This window comes from Marmota monax, unplaced genomic scaffold (genome assembly GCF_021218885.2).
Source record: "Marmota monax isolate L192 unplaced genomic scaffold, Marmota_monax_Labrador192_F-V1.1 WCK01_AAM20220418_F8-fsc00105, whole genome shotgun sequence".
NCBI classification, from domain to species: Eukaryota; Metazoa; Chordata; class Mammalia; order Rodentia; family Sciuridae; genus Marmota; species Marmota monax.
Window position 1 is genome coordinate 412,373 of NW_026692947.1, and position 19,286 is coordinate 431,658.

The window sequence follows — 19,286 nt, forward strand, 5'->3', positions numbered from 1 at the left end:
GTGTATTAAGGAAGAAGCTATCCCTAGAAGAATCCTAAGGGGCCTCAATCAGCATGTGACCACGTGTGATAAGTACACTGTTTCAAAAGGAGGCTATTCAATTAGTGCCTCATGGAGTTCTGCTAAAGGTAGAAATTTTCAAGAATTTAATAATATTCAAAAATTTGGTAGCCTCTCCCCTCTGAGCCTCACTCAAACATAGGACCAGGAAGGCCACCCAAGTTGCCCTACTTTAAGGAACATGCCTGCTTAAAAGAGCATATTAAATCTAAAAATGTGTACACCACATGTTATTTTTTCCAATGTAGCAATGGGAAGGGGGGAGGTTAAGGGAGCTCAATCACATTGAACTTTATATGAGAATACAGAGTATGCGCATAAAAGGTACGGTATGACTGGCTGAGAAGGGTGGCTGGAGTTAGTGAGGTTTCACCAGCAGAAGAGGCTTACCAGCATTGTGTGACCACTGCTGTGTAGGCTAGGTTGGGGACCAACCAGATGTTCACTTTGAACTTTTCTCTTAAGTAGAAACTCGCTAACTCTTTAAGATGTGCTGCCATCTCCTGGCCAACCTTGTGCTGCAGCCAAATCACAAGCAGTTTTAGCAAACAGTGACTCAGCCACATGTTCAATATGATACAGTCACCCCAAACAAACCAAAACAAATACACCCATGGGAGAAGACACACACTGTGATGACCTTCCGTGGGGACTAGACAGTGCTGCTTCAGGTAGAGGCCCACACTGGCACCTTCAGGCACTGCTGAACAAGCAAACCTGAACAGTGGGGTGGGCCTATATGAACTCAAAGTATTCCAAATGCAGAAAAACTGGTACATAGATTATAGCCCCCAATTAGCTCACAGTTAATAAGGAATAACTAGACTCATGTATAAACTCTGAATGCTGCAAGTTCGTGCTGAAAATTGGAGTAAAGGGGGTCACCTCAGGATAGGGTCTGAAAAATACACTGCTAGTAGTAGTAATGCAAAATATTCAGTTACCAAGAGTAATGACCATTATGGAATAAGGCCCCTGCTGGAGGAGTGGCGTGTGGCATCAATCTCCCCTAAGGCAAAGGGCAAGACTTACCGCAGGTAACAGTGGAATGGAATGCATCAGGGAGCATCCTATTCACATGGGTAGTGAAATCAAAGCCAAAGCCAAACAGTTGTAACACTAACATGTTAATATGATCTTTATTATATAGCACATCTGGTATTTGTGCATCCTAATGATTATACAGAATACTCTAAAAAACCAAACCTGACCATTCAAAATTACACTGATGAAGACTTGACCCCTAGTTGCATCTCTTAAAAATACATACATCGTGGTCGTGCTGTAACAGTATTTGGAAAAAGCCAGATAGTATAGGAAAGAAGGGAGTATAGAGACTGACGTTTGTGCCAAAGTAATTTTCTTTTGTTATTGCACTTTTATTCTACACATTTAGTATGTTACACTTTTATTTAACACTGTAATAGACATTAGTTCTTTAAAATAAACAAAAAAACATTGCATAAAGACCATAAGCTGTCCAGGCCAATTTTCTTTATGGACTCTCTGAGCAAGCTGGCCTCCCCAGGTCAGATATTCTCAACAGTCTCTGCCATCTCCTCAACTGGACTAGAAATTAACAAAGCAGATGATGTTAATAATAAAACTCTTTTAAGAACTATAGTGCTACTTAAAACCTCCAGGGGAATTTTCAAAGGAAGTGCCTCCAGATCACTCCTTTCTTACCCACTTATCACACTAGCTCTAAGCCATCCCACCCCCATCATTAGAATAAACCTCATTTTCTTTTAAAGAAAAAGTGGGTTATTTAATCCAGCAAACCCAAGAATCAAGATTTGAAAACTTAAAGTAACTCCCCTTTCAGCAATGGACTTTTCCAGGACTCTTCATTCGGCTCTGATATAACCTGAACTTTGGAGGCTTCCTGATGAGCCCGACAGAATACCAAGCATGGTGTCTCTCCAAAGCATGGCCAGAGAGTACCTCAGTTTCCCAAAGTGCTACTGTAATCACCACTTCCCTGGGCTTCTCAGTGCTAAATAATAAGCCAAAAAAATAAAGTGTCACTTAGTGCAGTTGTCACTCCGCAGCTCTGCTATCCTGAGCCACTTCTATCAGGAAAAAATTTTCCAAACACTCTACCTTTTCTGGTTTTTTTGTTTGTTTGTTCGTGCTGGGAACTGAACCCACCGCCAGGTTTATGGTAAGCACATGTTCTACCACTGAGCTACACCCCCAGCCCTCCAACTTTTCTTTGGCAGCCCAAACAAAGATACAAAACTGCATTTGGGAGTTTACAGGTACTGGTCAAAAGTTCTATCATTCCCCTAGTCCTATCTATCAGTAATGAATCCTTTCCTCCACTGTTTCCTCCAGCTTTAGTGTTAAGTTAGGAGCAGTTGCTGCGAGGCTCTGTCCCCTTAAAGTTGACGGAGTCAAAAATGACTATCTTTGGTCTGGGAACAATCAGTGCAGTCCCCTTCCTGGAGCAGTAATAGGCGGTTCAAGAACCAGGGATGCCTGTGGACACCTCTCGGAACAGCAGTTCCTAGGCAACCACGTTGCTGCTAGCTCTCTAGGCACAAGGTCAGCCATCCCAGGCCCCAGGTGTCACCATCATTTCTTGCTCTCCAGGAAGCCTCTCGCTCAGCAAAATGAGCAATTTTTCATTAAAAATAGCCAGGTGAACATTTTTGGGCTAGGGTAAACTGCCCTCATTCAATTCTTTAGAAGGACTGAACACAGTGAGGATAATTCTTCATGCCACTCTTCTTCCTCCCTAAGTCACAATCTCACCTTACCACTTGGGAACACAACTAACTGAAGCTGGGAGGTAAAATCTTCAGCCATACTAAGCCCTGTATCATTTAAGTGCTGCACGCTTCTCTGAATGCCTAGTGTCCTCCCAAGTTATATACAATACAGTACATTTCATGGCATACCATCACATTAATAATGGGTGCCAACGAGCTAAGAATTCAAAATTGGCTAACAAAGTTATAAACCAAAAGTAAAATATACACACATCATACACATATATTCCTGCACTCAGCCTGCTGAGTGTTTAAATAACGCCCCCAAATATCCATGTGGACTTTGGCTAGCCTGGGGACTTTCAGGAGTATCTTGCACCATTTCTCAGAATACTTTTTAAAAATTAACTGTAAAACAACTCCTGACTTAGCATTAGTTCCTCCCTTCCTCCCTCCCACTGGGAAAAGAAATATAGAGAACTTGCTAGAAAACTGGTATCAGAGCAGACTAAGCCACAGGGATAAACTGAAAAGGAACTCGGGTAGGAAAATCTGACCTCCCATGTGTGACTGGAGTATGAGCTAAGGCTCTGCAAGAATGTTAGGAATGTAGTCTCCACAATGGAAGTACAGACTTCTGATTATTTGAGGTTTAGAAGACAAAGATCTGACAACAGGAACTAACTATATAAGATTTCTTTGAAATTTCATACAGTACAGATTATGATTTTCACCCATGTAGAGACTACTTGCTTCTCCTTTAACTTGACACCTGGCTTCCTGTAAGTCCCATCATAGTTCCCAGAAGGCAACAAATTCATGCTGAGAATAGTGACTTGAAGTATATAGCTAAACAGATGTTCAGGTTCTGAGATAAATTGAACATTCTACCAGAACAAGGCCAGAACCAGCGAACCCAAAGACAATGGGTCCCCTTTATCATTTGCAAATAAAAAGGTCTGTAGTATGACATAAGTTTTGAAGGGATGCAGTGCTTAAGGGTTATTGTGCTCAACTGCATCATAACCAGAGTTAAAAGCGAGCTTTAATAAAAGTTACATAAAAATGTTTTAGACTCCACTTATACTCCGTAAATATGTAAGGGATGGTCATTCGGTTATAGACAAACCTAGAAAATCCCAGCAGCTAATGTAACATTCATCTTTTTAGTTTTTTTTTGAATGTACAGAACGTCTTTGTTTATTTTTATGTGGTGCTGAGGATGGAACCCAGTGCCTCACACATGCTAGACAAACGCTCTGCCACTCACTGAGCTACAGCTCCAATCCTGTAACACTCATCTTACACACCTCCTGGGAACCTGATTCACACACTTTGGAGATGAACACAAAGGGCCAGACCAGAGTTCTTGAGACTGGACAGATGGATGGAGGCTATTCACCTCCACAATTTCTTCATCTACTTGTGTTTCTAAATCTAATGGAACAGTTTATTGGTGGAAGGCTTGAAGTCAAGACCTGAGATGCACCAGTGTCAAGTTGTTCCCCTTTCCTCTGACTGGAGTTGTCCATCTCTGTATCTATGTGTACTTCATAAGAACACCACCAAAGACCACTCAGAAGGGAGCAGAGCTTCCAGCCACCAACACACTGAGCTACCACAGAGCTATTCTTCTCTTTCATCTGGTTCCTTTTTTCTTCTAACAGATTATATCTAAAATAAGGTAAAGAAAGGACAGAAGAAACCTTGGCCTTTTAACCACTGGTCAAGCTTTAAAAATATTAGTGTGTTAGATTCAACCCCCCAAAGAGTTTCTGATTAAAGTTTTGAAAACAAGCTGGTATGCACATTTCAAACAGGCTGTATGCAGGCCGTGGCCTCCCCTCGTTGCCCCTCTCAGGTCTTACCCACAGCCTCACTTTAAGTCAGTTCTGCTCACTGAATTCTAAGTACCATGTAATCTGGAGCTTTCCCACCTTAAGATCAAAAGAAGGGAGAGGCATGGGAGGAAGACCCAAGGGTAGAAGAACAGATTCTGTTCTGGAGTTAGCAGTAACTCAAAATCCAATAGCTTATGTATATACAGACATATGCACACTTTTTTCTTTTCTTTCTTTTTTGGTCTCTTAGTATTGTAATAGTGAAACCTCCCAGGAATCAGGGATGTGTAGCCCTATACATGTAAACACACTGGCACTGTGAGGAAAATATAGGTTTGTTTCTAGCTCCCTTACTGGGGTTTCTGACCATTACAACCCGAAATTCCTGGTTACAGATAGCAGGATCCAGGTATCCACAAGTTTTGTCATGTGTCCCTATGTTAACACAATCTTGACCTAAACTGAAATTTTCTAAGTGGTCCTTACCACTGGGTAGAATCAAACTATTCCTAGCTAGTGCTGAAATCATGAAAATAATACATTTTCAGTACTATTGCCACTGCAGTGTCCCACTTATTGTCTTTGAAACATAATACAGTGAATAGACAATGGTAACAATTGCCTCCTTTAGTTCTGAGGCCAGAACATTACATTCCTCAGCTTTTATACATCTTAGACAATCTTTTTTGACAAAGGGATAGGATGGGGCATCCATGACCCACCCAGAAAGCTCAGTCATCCAACTCTCCACTGTCCAGGAGCCACCTCTGCCTAGGAAGGTCTTAAGTTGACCAGCAAGCACCAGTCTCTCAGGAGCTCCCTATAATGAAAAAAAAAAGTCAAATTCTCCCCATGCCCAAAAAGTGAGGGGGGAAAAAAGAAACAAAGAATGGAGGAGAAAGGTCTTTGCTTTCAAGTAGAGTCATCTAGTCCTCTGTTCAGCCGCTCAGAATTTGACTTGCACAGTCGGTCCATGATGCCCCGGAGCATGGGCTGGACAATGCCCAAAAGAGGCCTTTTAGAGGGGTCACCATCCCAACAGGCTTCCATCAACTGCCAGCACTCCTCATCAAACACAGGGAGACGTTCTGGGCGGGCCCCTAGAGAAAGGAGCATGGAAATCAGAGAGTCAGTGAGAGGGAGCCCAACCCAACCAGCTGGCCAGGCCAGCTGGGCCTCAGGGAACTAAAGAGTAAAAGGAGCTTAGGTTTCCACTGCAGACATAGGTTAGAATCTAATAGGAACAGTGAAGAAAGTCTGGAACCCACTCGACATAGGAAATTGAAGAGGAAATTTTAAAGAAAAAAAGCATTTTGAGATAGTTCAACACAATGCTGCCTGGAAGCAAAGGTTTGACTTATGTCTTCTCTGGATTCCAGGATGATCTAAATATGCATGTGTTGCTGTGGAGGAGACAGGGCCCTGCTGCAATGCCAGACTCTGCTCTCACTAAAGGAGTGGAGGCAGAGCAGTGCCTTGGCTCTTACCTTTCCGCACATTGTTCCAGAGATGGTCTTTGCTAGCACACCTCTCAAATGCCTCAGGGAGCTTGACGGAGCCTGAGCAGATATACCAGAAGAGAATCCCAAAAGCGTAGACATCCACGGAATTATCATACTTTCCTACAGCAAGAAGGGATGAACACTAGTGAACCAGAGAGGGAAGACGGCACATGGCCATCCACGTGCATTAGCAGGTCTTTTTATGTTGTTGTTTTTTTTCTGGAGCTGTTAACATCCATAGTCTTTCAAAACAGCCCTGCCAGGTAGTCAGGACATGTTTACAATATGAACACGAAGGCACGGGGAGGCCAAAGCTAGGCACTGACAGCATACCAACACTTGAACTGGATGAAGGAAAAGGGAGGAAGGCCTTTCATTTTCATGGGGTAACTACAAAATCAATCCTAATAGGTCACATCAGGGAAATACAGGTGGGTGGGTACACTGGAACTAGAACATAATAGATTCTTTTAAGTCAGAGAGGAGTCTGGAGCCAGTGGGCAGCAGATCATTTACACCTTAAAGCAGGAGGTGACGTGAAAAATATTTTAGAAAGATTATTCTGACAGAAATAGGGTAGACTATAATAGAAATAAAGGACTTTAAATATGAAGCAGTCAAAGTAGAATAATAGTGACAGGAATAGAAATATTTTTTAAAAGTCAGTTTAGGGAAAGAAAAATGGTGACTACTTGGTTCAGATGTGGGTAGGACTAGAGCTGTCTACCTAACTTCTAATCCTCAGAGCATTACTTGATGAAGAGTTGAGAGAAGACTTGTGAACAAAATAAAAGAAATCCAAATACACTGCTAATTTCAGCTATTATCAATTCTAATGACTGACCTATAATTACCTTTCCATCTTCCTGATAAAGTACAACCCTTCTCTACTCACTCCCATTCAAAAATTCAGAGTCGGGCTGGGTTGTGGCTCAGTGGCAGAGTGCTCGCCTAGCATGTACAAGGCGCTGGGTTGGATCCTTTCAGCACCACATAAAAATAAATAAAGGTACTGTGTCCAATTACATCTAAAAAAATATATTTAAAAAAATTCAGTCATTTTTCAGTCATTCTTCCCTGTTCATCACTCATATCAAGTAAATAACAAAAAAATCTTGTCTATTCCATCCTCTGAATTGATTTCAAATCTATCTCTTTTTGCTTCAGCATTAACACCAACCTAATCCTGGAGATAACCACCACCGAACCCTCTCATTGTTTTTGGTTCTTCTCACTCAAATCCCCTCTACCAACTCCTGCTAAGCTAATCTTTCATAAGCATCTTCTTTGTATTCTCCCCTCAGGAGCTCAGCAGCTGCCCACTCCTGCACAGCAGGCCTACCTCCTCCGCCAGAATTTCAAGCTCAGTGTATTCACTTCCAACCTTGCTTGTCACTATTTCTATCTTGTCATACTTATTTCTATTATTATTTCTATTCTACAATATTCCTTAATATTTCCCCTTCTCTAGCCTCTGGAAGTTTCTCTCCTTCATGATCCATGGTTGGACTCTAGAGTCAGAAAAGACCTAGATTCAAATCCCATATCTGTTACTTTCTAGCTAAATATTTTTTTGGGTGAGTTAATTCATCAATCTGGATTCAACTTTGTCCAGGAAATGAACAAAAAAATACACCAACATTATCACATAATTATGAAGATTAAAGGAACAAAATGTATAAATGCCCACACTGCTTACCTCAAAGTATATACTCAAATAAATGAGTTCCCTTTCCACATACCAACATTCCAGATCTGACTCGAGTTATACCTAAAATTTCACCTCTAACACAAACCGTCAAACATTTCAACCTTCCTCTTTCCCATTGTGGAACACCAACGGTACATCATATAGCCCTTCACTTAGTATTAAATTATATGCTGCTGGATAATGGGTCCAAATTACTTTACCTCTCTTAATATACCTCTTTGTCAATTGCAAGTTCTTTATTGATAGAAGACAACTGCTATTATATAAGAGTTATTTGATTTAGAATTTATGATCAAATAATTAAATGATTATAGCAATGATGGCATAATAACCCAGAGAGAGAGAAATCCAAAAGAATGCACTGTGACTTCCCATTTGCACTTCCCTTCCTACTTCTATACCTCTTCACTTTTCCCCTACCTGCCTTAGGTTTGCCCTCCTCTGGTTTCTCCCCTGTCAGCCAGACCTGCCAGCAGTACTTGTGCATACTGCTTAGTCTGATGAGTAGCTCTCAGGATTGTAGTTCTGACCCTGCCCAAATCCACTCCCTGCCCTCCAGACCTTACCTGTGAAAAGTTCTGGGGCCATATGGATGGGTGTCCCCACAATGCTGCCTGACATCATGGCCTCTGGCTTGCAGAATCCTAAATCAGTGATCTTGGCACGATTCTGCTTGTCCAGCTGCCAAGAAAGCAGGGGAAGAATTCACCTTGTCTCTGAGCTTGCAGGTAGTATTCAATTGTATATCCAAGTTCAAAATATGCACCTCAAAGTAGTGCTTAACAAAATCTGCCTCCACCTAGCCCATCTTCACACTCTCCTCCTCAGAGACTGTGAGCAACCTGATGGCAGGAACTGTTTCTTTCATGTTTGTATCCCTGGCACTTAGCATGGAGCCTGGCACCTATGAGAATCTTCATAAATCTTGAAAGAATGAATAAGTGAGGATCTATGGAAGAACAATGAGGAAAACCATTTCAACTCCGGATTCTTCACTTGACCCCAGGACAGAAAGGTGAAGTCCTCTAGTCAGCCTAGAAGCTTCCTGAAATTCCTGTATTTCCTTTCCTAACCAAGAGAGAAATCCAACAGAATGCACTGTGACTCCCATTTGGGGGTGTAGCTCAGTGGCAATGCACTTGCCTGGCACGCTCAAAGCCCTGGGCAGATTCCCCAGCAACAACACAGTTGGGGGAGGTGGGGCAGCATGGGGGGGGGGACACTTTGGCTAATGATCAGCCTTCCTCTTAGATTTCACTTATACTTTTAGTAAGATTGTTCCCTTCTCTCAAACAGCTGTCATCTTTGTACATCATTGAAGTGCTACCAGAAATACCTTAATGATACTCTAAGATATTTACAAGAAGTCTATGTTGAAAGATTTTTGGAGGGCTAGGTGTGTGTATGGCTCAGTGGCAGAGCACTTGCTAATGTGCATGAGGGCCTGGGTTTAATCCAAAGCACCACAAAACAAGATTCTTTTTCAAGAGGAGTATGTCTAAATTAAAAGAAAAAAAAAAAGTGGAATATGTCAAAAGTTCCTCTTACTTTCTTGCAGTCCTGGGGATTGAATCCAGGACCTTGGAACATGCTAGGCAGGCACTCTACTACTGAGTTACACCCCAAATCTCTAGCCCAAATTATTCTTCATAATTTAGATAACAGGACCAGTGAGTTCATGACTCTCTTACCTTTTAAGCTTTATTAATTTATCTCTGCTCTCATCCAATATCACCGTAAGCAATAACAAAGGCCTATGCTCCTCAAAAATGTAAATGTCATAAAAAGCAAAAAAAAAGGTAGACTGTTCTGGATTAAAGGAAACTAAATAAGCATGGCAACAAAATGTACTATATGATACTTGGACTGGATACTGGATCAAATAAACAAACAGACCATATTTGGAGCAATTGGATATATTAGGGGAAACTTTAACACTGTTAATACAGACTGCATGTTAAGTAACAACATTGTATTGATGGTAAATTTCTTGGGTGTGATGACATTTTAATTTTGTGTAAGACTGCCTTTTTATTGGGAGATACATGCTTCAGTATTTAGAAATGAAGTATTATCTGCAACTTACTTTCACAAAATTCTGTGAAAAAGTATGCCTGTGTGTGCATGTAAGTGTATACATATAAACAGTGAGAATGTGAGTGAGCGAGGAAAATAGAGAAGAAGAATCTGGATAAAGGATATCTAGGTCTTCACTGTACCACTCTTTTAACTTTTTCTATAAGGTTAAAAATTTTTCAACAGTGTACAGGGGGAAAAACTCTATACTACTATAAGGTAGGTCTGTACTGAAACTCCTGCCTAACCTTAAATTCCAAGAAAACCATCCATCCACTATACTATTAACTCTACTTCTTTCCATCTGGATTTTTCTTAGGATCAAACTTACATTTTGTACATCCTCCACCCACAGAAGCAGGGTGTCTTCTTGGGGACACAGCTCTACTTACCAGTACATTTTTCAGTTTGATATCACGATGGACGAGTCCCTGGCCATGCAGGAAGCGGATTCCCTCCACCACATCTAGTGCTATCTGCAAACGTGTCTCCAGGGCCAGTCCAGCCTTGGAGAAACAAAAGAACTTACTGTCACAAACAGGGCAACTCCTCAATCCAACTTGCTTGAACCAACTGAGACTTCATTCTTTGAGGAACTAAAAGACTGACCACATCAGGACACACAAAGACAGAAAAACGAATAGAAACAAAAGGGGAAGAGGAAAGCAGTTAGGAGAGGGAAGTGGAGGAAAAGCAAGGAAGTACAAGTTGAAAAGAACACAAAGCCAGATAAAATCCCTTGGGGGCTGCAGTTGGGACAGCTGAATGATGCCCAGAGGTGACAAGGAGAGGTGCAACCAAAAAACTAAATCCATGAACCCTGATTTTTGTTTTTGTTTGTTTATTTGTTTTTGGTACCAGGAATTGAACCAAGGGGCACTTAACCAATGGCCACATCCCTAACCCTTTTTTATATTATATTTAGAGACAGTGTGTCACTGAGTTGCTTAAGGCCTCTCTAAGTTGCTGAGGCTGGCTTTGAACTTGTGATCCTCCTGCCTCAGTCTCCCAAGCCTCTGGGATTCCAGGCACGAGCCACCATGCCTGGCCCATGAGCCCACTTTTTAAAAGTTTTTATTTGTTCTTTTTGGTTATACATGACAGTAGAATGTAATTTGACATATCATACATACATGGAGTGTAACTTCCCATGAACATATTTTGAACATTTGAACACCTCAACTGCAGAGGTGGATTTACTTCTGCTGTTTTACAGGCCTAGTCACTGCAGATTTTGTTTAATGACTTCAAATACCACTCATATTACTTTAGTTTAGGAGCTCTTGGGTTCTGGAAAATACTGTATTATTCATCCAAAAGATCAAGTGGGGCTGCTAGTCCACAGGTACAAAAGCAACAGACGTTCTGAGCTTAACTCATCTGTAATAGAGAGGATCATTTGAAGAGTCATTTTCTTCATCCAATCAATTTGTCATGACTCCTGGGAGCATTTAAGTTGTTCTCTGCCCTAGTTCTGGAAGATTCTGTGTAAACTTGTAGAAAAGGAATCTGTAAGAAGGGACTACCTAGATATTCTGATATCTGTTTTTCTCTCCTCAGCTCCAATGTAGGGAACAAACAAAAGAAACCACTTTTTTTTTTTTTTTTCCTTCAGCCCAGGGGCTTGAACCCAGGGCCTTGTGCATGCCAGGCAAGCAATTCACCACTAAGCTACATTCCCAGCTCCAAGAAACCTCCCTTTTGGTGGTGGTTTTAGATGAGGGGAACTCATCTAAATTTCAATATCCAACTGAAAGTTTCATCTTCACTCAAATAAAATTCTTCAGTGTGGCATATCTCAATTCATAAAAAGATCATATGATTAAAGACAATTTTTTTTGTAGTTGTAAATGGACAGAATGCTTTTATTTGTTTATTTTTATGTGGTACTAAGGATCAAACCCAGTGCCTCACACATGTTAAGCAAGAGCTCTGCCGCTGAGCTACAGCCCCAGCCCATGATTTCTGTTCTAAACCTTATTGGGACCTGTGTTAGAATGTGTAATCTGGAGTTTTCATTGTCTAAAACAAACTTGAATTCTACAGCGATTCTTTCTTTCCAACTGCCAAAATTTTACCCATTTTGATACGCGTGTCAAACTCAAACTCCACATCCTCACGAAATATTGACTGTGATTCCTTTGAAAGTTCCTGGAAGTTATATTTTTTGATATTCCCTAATGGTTCTTAATACAGTGCGTTATGCATAAATATTTATTGACTAAATAAAACTGGCTTTATCCACCAAGAACAAAAAAAGAGAGAAAGGGGAACAGAGTTCCAGGAAGTTTTTCTGCTCTTCTAATTTTAATCACTACTATAAATGACAGTATTCTGGATATAAATACTGGGACCAAAAAAAAAAAAAAAAAAGACTTTTTTACGTCTGAGACAGTTTTAAGGATTTTGGATATAAGTGCAATAAAATCTGATAATTCTAAAATCTGATAATTCCAACAATATCTTATGAAAATAGGAGGCTCTGAATAAACAGGAATGGATGAAAGGCCAATAGGGAAGTAGAGGTTCTAGTCCTCAGCTGGATAGAGATCTCTCCCTGCTTTGCCTCACCTTCAGCCCTGTGTAGAGGTCCCGGTGTAGTCGCTCCATAATGAGCAGCACAGCAATGCTGGAGCCACCTCCATAGTTGTAGTCGATGACTGAACCATGGAGATCCACCAATCGCTCATGCTTCGGTAGAGATCTGTGGGAAGAAGAGATGTCTGGGCTACAATACTAGGGTTCTAATCTTGTATAACATGTCAAAATGTAGGAAGGAATAGCTTTAAGACCATGCTTAGTTTAGGTCCATAGGGAATGGCGCTCAGTATAGACAGAGTGCTAACAGAATAACCTTTCCACCAAGGAAAAAGAAACATGGAATCTAAAAATCAACAAGCCTTGATGACTAAGAAAGAAAGTTAAATAAACAGCTGGGCACAGTGGCTCATGCCTGTAATCTCAGCAACTCGGGAAGCTGAGGCAGGAGGATTCCATATTCAAAGACAGTCTTAGCAACTCAGTGAGACTCTATCTCAAAAAAATTAAAAAATAAAAAGGCTGGGGGTGTTAGCTCAGTGGCTAAGTGCCCCTGAGTTCAATCCCCAGTACCAAAAAAAAAAAAAAAGAAAGAAAGAAAGTTAAATGGAATGAGAAATCTAAGAATTTAAAATGGCTAGAAAAGACCAAACCAAGATAGTAAAGTCTTTAAAGAGTACCTATGGCTAGGCTAGACCCACAAATATTTTGAAACCTAGGTATGGAGAAACAGGGAGCTGGAGCTTTTGGTACAACACTTATTCCCGGTTTCTGGCCTCTTCTAGGGATCTTTCCCAGAGAGATGGATGAGACTAGGACCCACCTCATGTAGTGAAACTCCAAAGCCAGATCATTCCAGTGCTTCTCATCTGGAGGGACGACCGATTTAAGGGCACAAGGGAAGTGTCCTCCCCAGTTGTCACAAAGGTATACCACACCATACTGGCCCCGGCCCAGTTCCTGTCCCAGTTTAGGTTTACCTACATGGGACAGAGACAGAGAAAAGGAAGGAGGGAACTTACTGGGAAACCTCTGTAAGATTCTTAGATGTGGGCCTGCCTAGAGACCAGAAGTCATAATCATGCCAGGGGAAGAAATTCTAGTGTCATTCTAAAACAGTGGAAAGTAACTAAATAAACTTTGGTAATGTTATTTAAGCTATATAAATAGCAGGACCTGGGCTGGGGTTGTGACTCAGTGGTAGAGCACTTGCCTAGCACCTGTGAGGCACTGGGTTCAATCCTCAGCACCACATAAAAATAAATAATAAACAAAACAAAAATAAATAGCAGGACCAAAAGACTTCAAGAATTCAAAGTTGGGCTGGGCTTGTGGCTCAGTGGTAGAGTGTTCATCTAGCATGTGTGCAGCACTGGGTTCGATCCTCAGCACCACATAAAAAAGTAAATAAGTTACAAAAAAAATTTTTTTAAAAGAGTGAAAAAAAATTCAAAGTCACATCAATAAGTGCTTAAGCAACTCCTCAAGGAAGTAGCTTGAGACATTAGGATTCTCAGAGGCCAGAAAAACACAACAAAACAAAAAACAAGGACTAACGATGCAGTAAGACGTCCTGTAAAGAACGGCTCTCCAGAGAAAGGCGGGCCAGGCGTGGGGCATGGTCTTTCCGAACCTTCAGCCACAGATCTTCAGTTTTCTCCAGCCGGCCTGAGTGGCCAGCTTCCAGCTAGGAGGGAAACAGAGAAAAGACCCATAATAAAAGACACATTAAGCCCTTAGCCTCAGTTTCCTCACATGTTATACAGGAATAATATCTACCTCAATGGGAAACTGTGAGAATTAAAAAGCACGTTTAGCACAGTGACTGTTACAATCAGAACTTTCAATAAACAGTAATTTTTTCTCTTGGATACACAGTCACATCTATCCACTCTCTCCACACACACATACACACATGCGCACACACAAGTTATGTCACGAAACTGAATTAGAATGGAAATTGGAAAGTCATCTCTGTCATTCATTCCTAAAAACACTATATAAACTTACAAAAAAGTTCCTATACCTCTATTTTCTTTTTTTCCTCAGTACTAGGGATTGAATCCATGGGTGTTCTACAAATGAGCTACATCCCCAGCCCTTTGTAATTTTTATTTTGAGAAAGAGTCTTGCTAACTTTCCCAGGCTGGCCTCAAATTTGCGATCCTCCTGTCTTAGCCAGAGAAGCTGGGATTACAAGTGTGTGCCATGGAACCAAGCCTGTATCTTTTTTTTCCTCATTCAGTGAAATTGAGAGAAATTAACTGAGCTCCCTCCATTCTCCCTAGAGTTAGAAAAATATCCACATTAAAATTTTATCGGTGAAACTTCCTATAATATAGAATTATCTTTAACAAAATAGAAAAATACAATGGTGATTTTTTTTTTTCAAAATAATATGGACAGCAAAGAGCAAAATATTTGGGGCTGGGGTTGTGGCTCAGTGGTAGAGTGCTTGTCTAGCATGCTTGGGGCTCTGGGTCGATCCTCAGCACCACATAAATGTAAAATAGATAGTGTCCACTTAAAACTAAGAAACAAATATTAAAAAAAGAGCAAAATATTCTTCTCTTGATGAAGCTCTCCTTTGCTTATTTTAGCTGTATCTCCTTTCCTACATACCAACCTGCCGTAAGGAGGCTGCAAAAGCCTCATGAGAACTATTGAGCCGAGTCCGGAATTGGCTGCAAATGCTCTTGGCCAACTTGGAGGCACTGAGGCTCTCAATGGCTTCCTGGGCCACCTTCCTCTTCCATTCTAGAGTGATGGCAGGTGGGCTCACCCAGGTGATACGCTGGATGATCTGCCAAGATAAGGACATGAGATCACTGAGGGATGGAGAAAGGAACTACTAGAAGGTCCCAATGATGCCCTTCCTTTTCTGGATTACCCACCCATTAGCAGAAGGTTCTTAAGAATAAGAGCCTCATGAAGTTCAAGGTTCCTCTCTAATTCCATCTAGCCCTATCTACCCCACAATCAGGGCTCAGCCCAGAGGAAGGTATCAAAGAACACTAAGCCAAAAAAACCAAAACAGTAGGCTGAGTCTATGAGTCTACATGCTCACAAACCCTCAATACATTATATGCAGTCTTGGGGAGTGTCTGAATCTGAAGCAGTAAATAACTACTTCATAACATAACATAACAGCACAAGAGCCAGAGTCAATTCCAGAACAGGAACTGCATTCCTTAGCCTGTGGCAACACCACCACTAATTCTGAGAAAACATTCAGTCTGTTTAAGAAAAATATGAAGAAACTAGTGATGGAGAGGCTTATGGTTCCATGAAATATCATTTAAACCTACCACTTTTAAGAATGAAAGGGATCACTGTTAATAATTATTTAATAGGCACAAACTAGAATTCTCTCAGGCAGACCAATCAGAACACAAGGCCAATCTATCTTAAGAGGAGATCCTAGCCATGTGCTCCCTCCTAGAGTGATTAGGATCCCTGTAAGTCAATAAGGAACTGAAAACTGTCCCTCAAAGCAACGCATACCTGCTTGATTTGCTCCCACAGCATCCTTGTAACCGAGGACCCTGAGTGAAACGTGACTTCAACATGATAGGCAGCATTTAAGATCTAAAAGAGTATACACAAAGAAAATTCAATACAGGATATTTACTTCAAGAACACAGTCCAGTCTCAAGGTTTCCAAAGTTATCCCTCAATATATATATATATAGAGAGAATTAACTCAAGTTGATTGCATACTCTGTGACTAGTTAGGCCTTTTTACTTCCTCTTCATGTTTACTGACTATAATTTACAGCTCACCAGCACCTCCCATAGGCAGTGGTCACAGGTAGGAAAACAATAAAATTCAAACAATAGGTAAAAATTTGAGAGGGAAAATCCTGGCTAATTTGAAGTTGGACTAGTGTGTGAATTATTCCAGGTTTTCTATTTGAACCATTTTCTTTGCATACCTGTTTGAGATAATTACTGGTGATATGAATGGAAACATCCTGTGACTTCTCCAGGCTCTGCAGACACCGTTCCAGAGTTCCAACAAAGCTCTCACGTAGGTAATCTACGGAGCTGATTAGCTTGTTAGCCACTGCCTGATTAAGCCGGGAGATGATGAGTTCCTGGATTTGTCGAATGCAGCATTTGATCTCTCTGGTGCCCACTGGTTCTCCATTCTCTGGGACAATAACATCTATGGAGGCAGAGAAATAAGCTACTTAGCTGTGAGGGAAAGGGGCAGACCTACTACATAAAGGCCTCTCCCAAGTCAGAGCCAATGAATCACAGGACAATGGCTATAAAAAGACACAACTGGTTGATGAACACTGACCCTCAGCATGATCAGGGCCACATAATGCTCAACTACTTAAGGCTACCAAGATCCTGAGAAGCAGCAATTATGTTTAAAAACAAGTCTGTTGATTTTGTTAACTTTTACGTCAAATTTATAGGAGGGGATAAACACCATTTATTGCATGCAAACTATTTGAAAGACATAATAATAAGTATTTTAAAATATGCAGTCTAATTTCATCTTCACAATAACTTTGACAGGTGGGTATTATTAGTTTTATTTTTTAGATCAGGAAACAGCCTCAGAGAGAGGACAAAGTGGGCACTGGAAAGGGGAAGGTACAGTTAGGAAGTAATTCAGCTAGCATTTGAACCCCAAGCTTATTGATTCCAAAGCCTCGTGTCTTTGTAATATTTCTCACTGGTTAATATGTTAATGAGAAGAATCCAAGAGAAGGAATTTTAGTCTAATCAATTACTAAATAAACAGTGAAACTCAATTATTGTCCCTATCATGCCACTACCTCTCAGAATTTAAAAATCTATTTTATAGGCCAGTGGACAGAAAAAAAAAAGAAGTCAAAAAAGATCTGCTCTTAGAAAGGAACTCTCAAATCTACTGGTGGAAACTTAAATTGGTACCACCTCTTCAGAAGAAATCTGGCCATATCTATCAAAATTTTAAACCAACCATGCCAAACATGGGTGGCACATGCCTTGTAATCAACCTGGGAAGGTAAGGCAAGAGGATCTCAAGTTCGAGGCCAGCCTGGGCAACTTAGTGAAAGCCCATCTCAAAACAGAAAAAACAAAAACAAAAATAAAAATAATGCCTGGGTAGCTCAGTGGTGGAGCATTTCCCTGGATTCAATCCCTAGTACTGGGGGGTGAAAATTACACAAACAATAAAAAACCCACATACTCTTTACTTAACTATTCTGCTTGTAGGAATTCTTTTTCCAGAAATGTATCCTTACAGATATGAAATACATTTATGGACAACGATGATTAATACAATAAAGTTTGTAACAGCAAAAAGAAAATAGCTTAAATATCCATCAATAAGAGAATAGTTAAATAAATTAAGATATGTCCATTAGAAGAAGACATTTATGGGAAAAGCCCTCTAAGATATACATTGAAAAGGTGAAATGGCAAGATACAAAAGAATATACTGAGGGGAACAGAATGGCTGGGGACAGTGCCTCTGTGTATTTGAATTAAGTAGTATATATGTATGTTTTATCCTTTAAAAATATAAACAGTCTATAAAGTAGGTATATTATATTATCCAGAGTACATGGGTTACCTTATATATTTATTTATTTTTATTTTTTGTTTATTTGTGTTGCTAGGAATCAAACCCATGGCCTGCAAATGCCAGGCAAGCATTCTACCAGTGAATTATACCCTAACCCTCATTACATTTATTTAAAGAAAAATACCAGTAAAAGAAATCTGCCTCCACAAGATATGTGGTTGCTTTCTTTAAACCTTTTTATCATTGCTTAAAGAGTACTCAGAATAGTCTTAGAAAAAAGTAAGAACTGAACATACAAGTTGTGTCTAATAAAACTAGGTGCAGTGGCACACGCCTGTAATCTCAATGACTTGGGAAGCTGATGCAGGAAAATTGCAAGTTTAAGGCCAGCCTCATCTATTTAGTGAGCCTCTGTCTCAAAATAAAATAAAAAGGGTTGGGGGTGTGGCTCAGTGGTAGAGTGTCTCTGGGCTCAATCCCTAGTACCCCCTCCCACACACACACAAAGTGCGTCTAATGTATCTCCATCTAGGTAAGTAGATCCACAAATCCACAAGGAAGTTAACAGAGTCAGACACTTGATCTACTTGTTCCCAATCACCCCATGTCTGTTTAGCTAATCACTATATCCCAGGCACTATATATGGCATGCCTGGCAGAGTACAATGAAATATTTCACTGTCTGCTCAACCTAGCTGCCCTAACCTTCCTTCATCATGCACACTATGATATTAGCATTGATGCTCCAATGTCCTTAATTAAATATTGAGAGGACTTTCTAGTATTTCTACTGCAAGTGAGCATTTCTCAGCCATTCCTTCCTGCAGTGGGAATTCACCAAAGATGTACCTTTGTTCATCTTTAGAAAGACTTATAAAAAATCAGACATCCTATCCTTGCTAAAATCAACTGTATTTCCTTTGTAAAAAGTGTGACATAGAGACTGTTATTTATAAACTCATTCATTCTTCAAAGACCTGCTACATTCAAGGGCTGGGGATGTGGCTCAGTGGTAGAGTACTTGCCTACACTGGCAAGCCCCTGTGCTCCATCCCCAGATTCACACACATACACACACAAATGTGTGTTATTTGCTACAAGGGATATGATGATGTAAGACCCAGCTCTATTCTCTTAAACTCCAGGATTTTAAAAAAATAGTCAAAAGAAAATAAATAACTATATTAAAACATAGAAAGTGAAGCCCCAGTGGTGGTGCACACCTATAATCCTAGCTACTTTCGAGGCTAGGGCTAAGGCAGAAGATGGCAAGTTTAAGGCCAGCCTTGGCAACTTAGCAAGACCTATCTCAAA

General features: G+C 40.5%; 1 protein-coding gene across 2 annotated transcripts in view; it reads right to left on the reverse strand.

Annotated features, from left to right (window-relative positions):
- Window positions 1–1,171: 1,171 nt before the first annotated feature.
- Dstyk (dual serine/threonine and tyrosine protein kinase) overlaps window positions 1,172–19,286 on the reverse strand; it is a 54,167-nt gene continuing 36,052 nt past the window's right edge. The window contains exons 4-14 of one of the 2 annotated variants that reach the window (XR_006853295.2): window positions 16,378–16,610; window positions 15,947–16,030; window positions 15,069–15,245; window positions 14,000–14,129; window positions 13,266–13,422; window positions 12,476–12,608; window positions 10,297–10,410; window positions 8,395–8,509; window positions 6,103–6,237; window positions 5,338–5,715; window positions 1,172–1,629 (exon numbers count right to left, since the gene is read on the reverse strand). Coding sequence is in view for 1 of the 2 variants with exons in the window: in XM_046452097.2 (XP_046308053.1) it covers window positions 5,528–5,715; window positions 6,103–6,237; window positions 8,395–8,509; window positions 10,297–10,410; window positions 12,476–12,608; window positions 13,266–13,422; window positions 14,000–14,129; window positions 15,069–15,245; window positions 15,947–16,030; window positions 16,378–16,610 (1,466 nt within the window). In the remaining variant the exon portion in view is untranslated. Of the gene's footprint in view, window positions 5,716–6,102; window positions 6,238–8,394; window positions 8,510–10,296; window positions 10,411–12,475; window positions 12,609–13,265; window positions 13,423–13,999; window positions 14,130–15,068; window positions 15,246–15,946; window positions 16,031–16,377; window positions 16,611–19,286 lie in introns of both variants that reach the window. The other variant, XM_046452097.2, reaches the window with a different exon arrangement.